The 12,098-nt window shown below is 37.7% G+C and overlaps 1 protein-coding gene across 4 annotated transcripts in view; it reads left to right on the top strand.

The window, feature by feature from the left end:
- Positions 1–819: 819 nt before the first annotated feature.
- The window catches only part of PTBP3 (polypyrimidine tract binding protein 3), a 96,935-nt gene continuing 85,656 nt past the window's right edge, over positions 820–12,098 (top strand). For 2 of the 4 annotated variants that reach the window (XM_036854634.1, XM_036854633.1), the window contains exons 1-2: positions 1,071–1,202; positions 4,089–4,122. In XM_036854634.1, the coding sequence (XP_036710529.1) occupies positions 1,195–1,202; positions 4,089–4,122 (42 nt within the window). In that variant the 5' untranslated portion in view covers positions 1,071–1,194. Of the gene's footprint in view, positions 1,203–4,088; positions 4,123–12,098 lie in introns of all 4 variants that reach the window. The other 2 variants (XM_036854636.1, XM_036854635.1) reach the window with 2 other exon arrangements.

The following is a 12,098-nucleotide window of genomic DNA, read 5'->3' as shown; positions in this document are numbered from 1 at the left end:
TTTCTACTCAGGAGGTTAAGAATTTGGTGGAGGACAGCGTTTAGTGGCTCACGTTTTGGCGATCTCTGAATTGAAAAATCATTCAATTTCGGAACCAAACAATATAAAAGGGAAAAAAAGCGAGTTGCCACTAGTTATGTGCTTATAATTTTGCTCAGACTAAGAGGAAAGGGCTTTAGCGGGTGTGAAACTGTAGGCAAATCATTCTATTCATGTCTAAATTTTCATCTGAAAAACGAGAATAAGCACTGCCTCGTAGGTTTTTGTTGTTGTTTTACAGGGAGAATGTGGAAACTTTTATAAAATGCTAGCAATACAGTGGTCATTCCATATCCTGAGATGAATATTTCCCATAAATTCGATCCCAGACAGTCGAGGTCGAAAAGCACTCAGAGACTAAAACTGTATAAAAATGCAAATATTCTCAAGTTCGGGGCAGTCTCTTTCCCCTCTTTCATCTTCATCCCAACCACACCTATCGAGCCGGTGAGGGTCACCGGGCGGGTGACTGGCGCTTCCTGGGGCTGCAAGGCCTGGGGCTCCGAAGACCACAGCCCGCGCCGGGCCTCCCTGCTCCGGGCCGAGCCGCCAACAGCCTTGCCCACCCGGGGCAATTCCGTGGCGGTTCTGGGGCCCTCGCGGGACACTCCTACCTACTCTCCGGAGTCGGGTCCCCAACGCTTTTCCCGCCGGTAGAGGGAGGTGTCCAAGCTAGGCCGCCCCGGGCGGAGAAGCCGGAAGGCCGGCGGAGCCCGCGGGAGCGCGGGTGGGGCAGCGAAGCGGGAAGCACAAGGCGCGCGCTCCCGTGAGCGCAGGAGGGAGGCGGGGGCGGGGCGCGCGCGCCGGGGCGGGGCACCCGGAGGCGGAGTCTCAGGGCGGCCGCAGGAAGAGGGCGCCCTGGAGCCGAGCCGGAGGGCGGCTGTGGGCGGGGCCCAGGGAGGGCGTCGACGCTGAGGGGCGGGGTGAGGCGAGGCGGGGACGCGCTCGGGGGGGTGGGGAAGGCAGGGGCACGGCGGTGGCGGGAGCGTCCCTGGTCTCCGCCCCTGCTTTCCACTCTCTTTCCACCTTCGACCGGCCGGAGCTCCGGAGAAGCACAGCCTGCCGGTACTCGGAGCCGCCCTGCTGCCGCTGCCTCCTCCCTCCGTTCGCGGTGGGCCCGTCAGTCTCCGCACTGTGCGCTCCTCCGTGTGGGCCATGGATGGGTAAGTGCTCGGCGGCCACCGGGCTGCGCTTGCCCGCTTCTTCTCGGCTCTCGGTCGGACGCGTCGGAGCGGGGGAGCCGGGTGCGGCGCCGGCGGCCCGGGCCGAGCCGGACGGCGGGGCTTCCGGGCGCCTCCTCGGGGAGTCCCGAGTCCCGGAGGGGCGGTCCGCCGCAGCCTCTCCTTCCCCCTCGCGGCGCCCCCGTAATGTCCGCTTCTTCACACCCTCGCCCAAGGAAGCGGAGGAAAGCCCGGTGCAGCCCGCGGGTGCCGAGGTCCGCCCTCTGCCCGAGAGTCAGGGGAGCCCGGCCCGGCCTCCAGACACTTCCTCTCAGAAAATGGTGCGCGGCGCTGGGGGAGGCGGAGGCGGCGCTCGGGGCGGGCGTCCTCCCGCTCGGAGAGTTGCTGTTTACCGGGGAGGTGGGGCGGGCGCTGGAGCTTCCTCTGGCGGGGAGGCGAGTGGCCGCGGAGTGGCGGACGGCGAGGGCACGCGCGGTTACACGTCTGGACGGCGACCCGGTCCCGGAGCCGGGGTCCCACGCGGTCTCCGGGCTTGTGCTGGGAGCTCTGTTAACGATTACCGTACACCGGGCGTCTGGACTCGGTGACCAGGGACGCGTGCCCCTACCAAACCCCCGCCCCCCAAGAAACTTGTGAATTCCCTGCGATGTGTGCAAAATATTGCATAAGTGCGATTTTCGGAGAGCTTTGAAACGCTTTAAAAGTGAATGAGGTCTGTGGCCAAAATAGAGATTTAGGATCACCGATATAAATGTTTCTCTGGGGACCCAGGATTATGGGGTGGGACCAGACAGATATTTGAATGATTAAGAAAACAACTAGATTAGGATCTTGGTTAATTAGTTGAAGGTCGTAGTCTATGTGCATCAAGATCCAAAAAAAAACCACCTCTATTAGAGCCTGCAAATCCACTTATTTATTTTCATTATGCACTTGAGATTTTGTTTGGCCTTTTACTTGATTTTGATGACAAGATTTCTGTAGACCTCTTGGTTGTGGAGTATACGGAACTTGCTTGAACAGTAAAGCCGCGTACATGTTGCCGTATAGTTGATTGTAATTATGCTGTGTAAAGACGATGGAATGTTCGAACAATGTTTGCCTTCATTAGATTTCGTTTATCCTAGTTTTATAATAAGCCTATATGATAATATATTGGATTAACTCATTTGAATGTACGTTGCACACTGTTACAGACGTTAGACAAAGTGCAATTTTAGATTTCAGTTGTGGTGGTGATGTTCTCCAAAGTATTTTAAAAATTTAATTGAATCTGTTTTTATTGTTTAATTGAAGCTTCTCTGAGAGCATTGTTGAAAACTCATTTCACACCACCTTTTTCAATTACACTTTACATGTGTGCAGAATTTTGCTATCTTAATTATTTGTATAATTATGCCAATATTTCAGTTGAGAAAGGCTGTGGAAGTAGTATTTCACTATGTGTAGTGAATTGTCTTGACTAGTGGTTTGACTTGAGATATGGAAGCAGACTAGCTTTTTGTATTGGAAAAGTTATAGTGATAAGAAAGAGGACTCTTGGCTTATGTATCTTGACTGTTAAACTCTTGGGCAACTGTGAAGTGCAGACTTACTCTTTCAGATAGTGTTTAAGAAGTTAACTTTCTCTTCACCCTAAATGTGGTTTGAAAGCTAAGAATGAGTTTATTGGTTTAAATATGTGGGGCAGTAAGACATACTGGAAGGTAAGTTCATTTGGAAGTTCAAGTAGCAGCATGATTTACTCTTTGCATCGGGACCAATATCGTAGTACATATTACACAATCTAATTTTTTATGCACAAATGTCAGTTATCACATTTAAATTTCAAACAAAATTTAAGTTTCAAAAGAAGAACTTTTAACTCTACATGTTTATTGTTTAAAACAGTTAAATTTGCATCATTAAACAAACTTGTTTACTTTTATTAAGTAATGATGACATAGGTTATTAACAATATATAGAATTTTATTATAGCTTTCTCTTAGGAGATATGGAGACAAACTTAATTGAAGATGGTTTTTTGGGGAGTTGGAAGAGATGGATTTTTGCTTGGCAGAACTATGTGGGGTTTTTACATCTTGGTATTAAGGGATATGGTTTTGAACACAGTGAGTTTATGCTTTTAGGAGGCTACTTAAATTTCTACATTCTTCCATAGCCTGAAAAAGGTCCTTTTTCATTATTTTGGATAGTTAAAAAAACAAACCACCAGTCAACATATCTTTCTAGTTCCACCTCAAATCCCAACTGTCTTTTGTGTGTGTGTGTGTGTGTGTGTGTGTGTGTGTGTGTTCATTTCCTCCTGAGATAATTGATACTTAAACACAGTTTTGATGTGGTAGAATTTTTTTTAAAGCAAATCTTTGAAAATTTTGATGTCTGAAGTTTGATGTTTGTGTTCTTAATTCTGAGAGACTGTCTTAGCTATATTTTGGTGAGCCCTTTGGGTGGTAGATGCAAATTTGCAAGTTACCGTCTATTTCTGTAAAATCCACTCACTGGTTTTGTTTCATTTAAAACTTTAAATATGATCATTCATACCAGTGATTTAAAAGAATGAACTTTGGTGATTTAAAGTTTTGGTTTGGGTTTGTTAAATAGAGGTAAATGGATAAACACGTACCAAAAGAGAATTTATTATTTGTTTCTTACATTGCTATTAAAGCTTTGCTTTTACACTCTGCTGTTGCTAGACTGTCCCATCACTTTTCTTTGTATTAACATTTCACAACTCATCACATTCTTATTTTTATTATTTGTTATTATAATGCTTTTTCTTTTTTTCTTTATCTTATTATCTCTGTCTTTTTAAAACTTGTTCTCTAACTTTGTTTTCCATTTTCTCTTTTTACTTTTTCCATACAGTGTTGTTACAGATCTTATAGCAGTCGGTTTAAAGGTAGGAATCTTTTAATATCCTTTCATAAGCATTTTTAAATCTTAGTTTTGGCATTTTTTTCCAATGGTGAAATCATCTCACCTGTTCATAAAATTATCTGTTTTATTGTATTATAATAATCTTTCATTTTTATTTAGCTCCAACATAAGTAGACCTGTAGCTAATTTTGGATTTTATGTGTTTATAAAGAGTGGTTACAATATTATCTTGTTTATATAAAATGTGAACAAAATGTTTAGCCCAAAATTTCGCTTTAACTATCAGGGTGTTTATTTGCTTTTGTTGTTTTAGCAGTTACATGTAACCTAGGCTCTGATTTATTTTCCTGTCATGTCCTTTCTTTTATCTTGTCTTGGATGCATTTATGAGTAATAAAGTAATAATAGCAGCTAAAGTTTCTTCAATTCCTATTATATGCAAGATGCTTTACATATATTTCACTAATAATTGAAACAGTTCTTCAAGGTAGGTATTAATATTCCCATTTTAGAGATGAAAAAATAGGTTCAGAAAGTTTGTGTTCAAGGTGTGGTGCACCAGAGTTCAAACCCATGTCTTTCTGGTTCCAAACCTGACCTTTTTTTTTCATTGTACCTCGCTGCCAGCAATGAGGGTACTGTCTAAAAGGTGACCAGCGGGAGAGCTGGATAATTAATATTTTACAGTAATGATTCTTCTGAGTTATAAGTCATTTCAGTTTTGTCAAAGTCTTCTCATTTACTGGATTCTAAAATACAAATCGAGTTCATCAATATGAGGCTTTTAAAATATAAATGGAAGTTTTAAGATTTCTTTTAGCAATTTGGTATTTGATGCAGCTGAGTTGAGAATCTAGTTCTAGAGACCACTTACAGTTCATATTACTGTAGAAAATGGAAATAATTCATGTGTATATTATATGTATTTTATGTAAAGTTGTTTTGATGCTTTCTGTCCATCATCTCTAGCTAACAATTTCAACACTTCTGCATGTGGTTTTATTGGATCTGATGGTGGTGCTCATATTCCTAAAACATCTTAAAATATAAGCATAAAGATAGCAGAGTTTTAGACTAACAATAGGATGTTCAAGATTAGCATAATTGGGGACTACTGCTTATACTGTCTTTTGAAGTTGGATGGAGTTAGCTTGCTTTGGCAAACTTCGAACATATTTTATGAGTTGTAAGTAAATGGAGAAACCTCTTTTGGTGGGATATACTTTTTCTTTTTGGTAGATACTTATGTTAATTTCTCATTTGGGAATGATACTCATAGATTAGAAACTGTATGCTTATGTCTTGGATCCCTTTTGGCGTCTCCGTAGGGGTCTGTGAGGGAAGGGATATTTAAAGTGAGAGTTGTTTTGATCTTACCAGAAATGTAATTTGTGATTCTAGAGTTTATCTGGGAAAAATGAATACATGAAACATTTAAAAAACTTACATTTGGGAGTTGAGGAGTTATGCTTGAAGGACTGTCATGCCTGTTTTATTTTGGGGAAAAATATATCTTGATGATAGATAAGAGAAAAATTTAAATGTAAGGCTCAGGAACTAGATTTGAATACGCAGTTAGGATCTCTGACTACCTGTGTTGCAGCAAGCACTTTGGAAACAAAGATCAGATCCTACTCTGAAGAAAGGATAAGCTGATTAGTTGATTCACTTGGCAATACTGGAAATGTCTGTAAAATTATTCATTATATGAAGAAAATTCTCATAAGATTGTTCTGCTTCAAAGCTTGGATCCCATCCAAGGAAGTTTAGTTACCAAGTAATAGGCCAATAAGGCTCATATTTCCTCTAGATTGTATAAGCCAAAATTAGCGAATTTAAATAAATTCTTCAAGAATGTCACTTATTTTCTTTTATTTGCTGTCTGAGTATAATGACACAAGAAATAGTTTTAGCCAGTGCAAGAGTGGATTTCAGGTTATGCTCCATCAGTTGCTTTCCCGGATGCAGAAAGTAATATGGATTTTATTTTAGAGAATTGAAAATACCCTTAAATATGAAGTCCATTACCTTAGTGAAAGAAAACTGAATTGTTTTTAGAGATTAAGTGACTCACTAGAATATGTCATGAGGGCAGGGATTTTTGATATTTCCTTCACTACTGTGTTTCCAGTGTCTGGCACATAGTAAGCTCTCAGAAATGCTTGATGAATGAATGGATGCCAAATTCTCACACAGTCAATTAGGTGGCAAACTTATACTGGAGCCAAGCCTTCTGATTTTGCTAGTGTTTCTTCTAATAGGTATATACCATGGTGAGAGAGAATTAAATTCTTTTTTTAGATGAGAATTTTCTTGAAGATGGATAAACATTTTCAGGCAACTTAGGGCTGTGCTGTATTTGAGATTTATTTATACCTAATACCTAGTTGTATACCCTGGATGTTCTTTGCAGGGTATCAGTTTTTGAGCCTTGCCTAAATTAGGCAAAAAATTAGCTTTTGGTACTTCTCATAAAATATTTGTTTTATTTCCATATGTTATTTTGTATTCTGAAATGCTTTTAAAAACAGCGAGAAGTAATTGCTGTTCTTAATTTTCAATTCTTTTAAATAAAGAACGAACCAGGTGATGATGATTGATGCTGGGCATGTTTCAAGAACTTTATTATACCAGATAAATCAAAGCATCAGCATTGTGGGTAACATAGCTTTTGTGTGTGTAACTAAGTGTATTTTAAATTTCTAGTTCATACTTTAATTATTACTAGCTAGTGTATCTTAAACTCAAATATTTCTCACATTCCTGGATAATTTTTCAGAATACTATAGTGGCCATTAAATGATTTTTTTTAAATGATCTTCCATATTAAATATATTTTAGGCATTTTCTAGTTTACCTTTCTATTTTAAATGATTAGATAAGTATAGAAAAACCTACAAATTTAGGAAGGACTATAATTGGCTTCTAATAATTATCATGCCTGTCACTATATAGGAAAAAACACTACAGTGTATTTAAATTAATTTTGAAGATTGATTTTCTGTTGCTCCACCAGGAGTTAGCAGACTACAGCCTGTGGACCAAATCCAGCTTGCCACCTGTTTTGGTAAATAGTTTTAGTGAAACACAGCCATGCTCATTTGTTTCCATATTGTCTGGATACTTTAACGATACAATGACAGAAGGGTTATAACAGGGACCATATGACCGCAAATTCTAAAATATTTACTTTCTGACCCTTTGCAGAAAAAATGCACCTACTGCTTGCTGTGTTTGAACTACAGAAAAGGCATTTGCCAGAAATCTTTTTTTTTTTTTTAAACTGAGCAGTAACTTACACAGAGTGAAATGCACAGGTCTTAAGGGTACAGTGCAATAAATTTTGACAAATATATCCCCGTTTCCTGTTGCCCTTTTCTAGACCCAGTCTAGGCAACTCTTTTGATTTCTGTCACCACAGATTAATTTTGCGTGTTTGATTTTCATATAAGTGAAATAAATATTCATACTCCATATATACAGCATAAGCTCTTTGATGCCTGGCTTTTACTCAGCAAAATGGATTTTTAGATTTATCTATGTTCTGTGTATCAGTAGTTCTTTCTTATTTATTAACGAGAGTATTCCATTGTGTGAATATATCACAATATTTAAAAATCCATTCTCATGTTGGTGGGCATTTGGGTTCTTTTCAGATTTGAGCTGTTATGAATAAAGCGACTGTAAACATTTGTGTATGTCTCTGGGTAAATGTGTGTTTCACTGTACACTATGCTTAGGAGTAAAATTGGATATGTGTATGTTTAACTTGGTTATTTTTTAAAATGTACCACTTTACACTTAGAGCCGCTTTGTATTCGAGTTCAGGTTGCCCCACATCCTTGCCAACACTTTACTGTTAGGCATTCTAGTGAGTATAACTAGAATGCCTAGTAGCATCTCATTATATTTTAATTTCCATTGACCTGATGACTGATGGTGGTGTGTACCGTTTCATGTGCTTATTAACCATTCACTTACCTTCTTTTATGAATGTTAACTTTTTTGCCTATTCTTTTAAAGTGGGTTTCTTGTAGACAACTTTATCGTTAGGTTTTTTGTTGTTTTCTTTAAATCCACTCTGAGCAATCTTTTAATTGGTGTATGTAGGCCATTACCATTCACATTTCAAGGGATGATTAATTTAGTTAATAAGTACCTTGTTCATAACTGTTTGTATTCATTGGCTTGTTCTTTGTTTTTATCTTCTCCCTCTCATTTTTTTTGCCTTCTCTGGTTTTAATTGAGCATTTTATATGATTCCATTTATTTCCTCTGTTAGCATCTTATACCTCTTTAAAAAAATTTTTTTAATGGTTGCAGTATACATTTACAGCTCATTTTATGTCCACCTTCAAATAATGCTATGCTGCTTCATGTATAGTGCATGTACCTTAAACAAAGCATTCCCAATTTCTCCTTCCTGTCCCTAGGACACTGTTATCCTTCATTTTACTTAACCATATGCAGTAATCACCCAATACATTGTTACTATTATTACTTTAAATAAACAGGCTTTTTAGATCAATTAAGAAGTATAAAATACCTTCATTTATTCCTTCTCCAACAGTCTTCCTTTCCTTACGTAGATCTGAGTTCTGATCTATATAATTTTTCTTCTCCCCAAAGACCTTCTTTTAACATTTTTTGTAGGGCAGGTCTACTGATAATACACTTCCTTGGTTTTTGTCTGAAGAAGTCTTTATTTCTCCTTTACTTTTGAAGGATGCTTTTCATGTAGAATTCTAGGTTGGTGGTTTTTTTTTTTTCTCCATTAACTCTTTAAATATTCCACTCTACTTTCTTCCTGCTTCCATGGTTTCTGATGAGAAAGAAACCTCTGTAATTCTTATCCTTAGTCCTCTGTAGGTAAAGAGGTTTTTTTTCCTCAAGATTTTCTCTTTGTTTTTGGTTTTCTGCAGTTTGAATGATCTGCTGAAGTGCATATTTTTGGTATTATTCTACTTGGTGGTCTCTGAGATCCTGGGTTTGTGGTTTGGTTTCTGTCATTGATTATGGAAAGCTCTTGGTCATTCATTACTTTGAAATGTTTTTTTCTACTTCACTCTCTCTTCTTCTCTTTCTTTCTTTTTTTTTTCTAATTCTTTTTTCTTTTTGCATTTCTGTTTGGGAAGTTCCTGTTGAAATGTCTTCAAGCTCATAATTCTTTCTTCAGCCATGTCCAGTCTGTTGACGAGAGTTTGTATAAGACTGGTAGTATTTTTTCCTTAAATGTTTGATAGAATTCATCAGTGTAGCTATTTGTGGGTGTATTTTCTTTGCAGGAAGGTTTTTAATTATGAAGTCAGTTTTAAAAAATAGGTATTGTGCTGTTCAGATTTTTTTCTTTCATTGCATCACACGAAATTTGGTGTGCTGGATTTTAATTTTCACTCAGTTCAAAGTATTTTCTACTCTTAGTGTGATTTCTCTTTTTACCTATGATTATTTATAAGCGTGATTTAATTTCTAAATATTTGGGGGTTTTCAAAGCCAAATCTTGGGATTTCTTTCTATTTTTAATTTTTTAATTTTTATTTTTATTGAAATTTATTTAATTAATTAATTTATTTATGGCTGCGTTGGGTCTTCGTTGCTATGCTAGTTGTGGTGAGTGGGGGCTACTCTTCGTCCTGGTGTGCAGGCTTCTCATTGCAGTGGCTTCTCGTTGCGGAGCACGGGCTCTAGGTGTGCGGGCTTCAGTAGTTGTGGCACGCGGGCTCAGTAGTTGTGGCGCACGGGCTTAGTTGCTCCGCAGCATGTGGGATCTTCCCGGATCAGGGCTCGAACCCATGTCCCCTGCATTGGCAGGTGGATTCTTAACCACTGCCACCAGGGAAGTCCCTTTCTATTTTTTTAAATGCTACTTTGATTAGAGAACATGCTGTATACCATTTCACCTCTTTACATTTTCTGAGATTTGTTTTAATGTCAAGCTATAGTCTGTCTTTATGAATGTTCTATGTTCACTTGAAAAAAATGTATAGTTTATTTTTGTTGGGTGTAGTGCCTTATAAATGTCAATAGAATAAACTGGTTGAAGTTTCAAGTCCTCTCTAACTTTCCTGATTTTCTTTCTATTCTGTTAATTACTGAAAGAGGAGAAGAATATTGGAATTTCCATCTGTAGTTGTGTTTTTTTAATTTCTTTTTGTAGTTCTGTCAGTTTTTGCTTTATATATTTTAAAGCTCAGTTATTAGATGCATTCACATTTAGGAATGTTATATTTTCTTGATGAATTAACCTTTAAAAAAATCATTTGTAATATATATCTTTATCTAGTAATAGTTCCTGTCCTGAAATCTACTTTGTGTGATAGATGTAGTCATTCTAGTCATTCCAATTTTCTTATGATTAGTAGTTGTGGGGTATATCTTTTTTCTGTTCCTTTTCCTTTTCTTTTAATCTGTCTGTGTTTAAGATAGGTTAAAGGATGGATGAGCCAAAGAGATAACAAATAGCAAGATGGTAGGCTTAAATCTACTTGAAGGATTAGGTTCCAAAGGACTGGCTTCTCTTGCTTTCTCTTTGTTTACTCTGATAAAAGTGAGCTACCTTATGGAGAGGCCCATTTACAGAATGAATCCTGCCAGCAACCACTTGAGTGAGCTTGGAAGTGGGACCTCCATTTCCTCTATTGAGCCTTGAGATGATTGCAGCCTGTGAGAGACTTTGGGCCAGAGGACCTAACTAAGCCATGCCCAGGTTCCTGACTCTCAGAAATTGAGTTTAAAAATACTTGTTTTTATAAGTTGCTAGATTTTGGGGTAATTTGTTATGCATCCATTCATAACTAATACAACTACCTAACTCAAAGTAGTGAATAAATACTGAAAAATGAATAATAAAATAGCTTATTCATGTCCAAGTAAGATCATGTAAGTGCAAATACTTTTTTGGTTGTAAATCACTGTGCATATGACTTTTTTATATGACCACATTCTCTCTCTCTCTCTAATAGCTTACCATAATTTACACATACTTTGATTTTTCCTTTTTAAAGATTTTGTTTTTTCATAGTATACTAATGTGGTGAATTTCATTGATATCTTAGTTTTTTAAAACTTTAGTACAAACTTACAGAAAGTTTGTAGAATAGTATAAAAACTTATATAACCATTACCCAGGTAATTCACATTTGCCCCATTTGTTTTATTATTCATTTATGGTGTTTCTCTCTTTTTCTTTATACATATGTGTATGTTACTTTCTGTAGATATACATATATCTCTCTATATTCTTTTTTTCACTTTCTGAATCATCATTTGGTTAGCATGATTGTCAGCCCAGCTTCTCCACTATATTAAGTTACTAATTTTCCCTTCGTAATTAATAGCTTGTCAAGGAGATTCCTTGAAACTTCATTGATACATTACTTTACTTTATTCTTTAACCCCTAAATACTTTAGAGTGTATTGCCTAAAAATAAAGACATTTTACATTACTGTAGCATAATTATCAAAATCTGGAAGTTAATCTAAAATGTTTCCTCAGTCTTTTTGATTCATGATATTGACGTTTTAAAAGAATATAGGCATGTTATTATGTAGGATATCCCTTACTTTGAGTTTATCTGTTTCTTATAAGTAAATCTAGGTTATGTATTTTTGCAGGAATACCACAGAAGTCATGTTATATTCTCAGTGTATTTTATCAGAAGGCAGAGGATGCTGATTTGTCCTATAACTTGTAATGTTAACTTTGATCACTTGGTTAAAGCTGTATTTGCCAGGTTTTCTGTTGTAAATTTACTGTTTTTCTCTTTGCAACTAGTAAGTATTTTGTGGAGTAGTACTTTAAGGCCATGCTAATATTATTTTAATTCTCAAATTTTAACCTACTAGTTTTAGCATCTATGTGATGCTTCTTGCCTTAATTCGTTATTATAATGATAGTTGCAAAGAGGTGATTTTCTAATTTTATTTTTGGAATCAAGATTTCATTCACTAGCTGCTTAAAATGAACTGATTAACTTTCATTCTTTTGCTGTTTTGTGG

The sequence above is a fragment of the Balaenoptera musculus genome, chromosome 6, assembly GCF_009873245.2.
Source record: "Balaenoptera musculus isolate JJ_BM4_2016_0621 chromosome 6, mBalMus1.pri.v3, whole genome shotgun sequence".
In the NCBI taxonomy this organism is placed as follows: Eukaryota; Metazoa; Chordata; class Mammalia; order Artiodactyla; family Balaenopteridae; genus Balaenoptera; species Balaenoptera musculus.
This window is presented reverse-complemented; position numbering and strand designations above follow the sequence as displayed.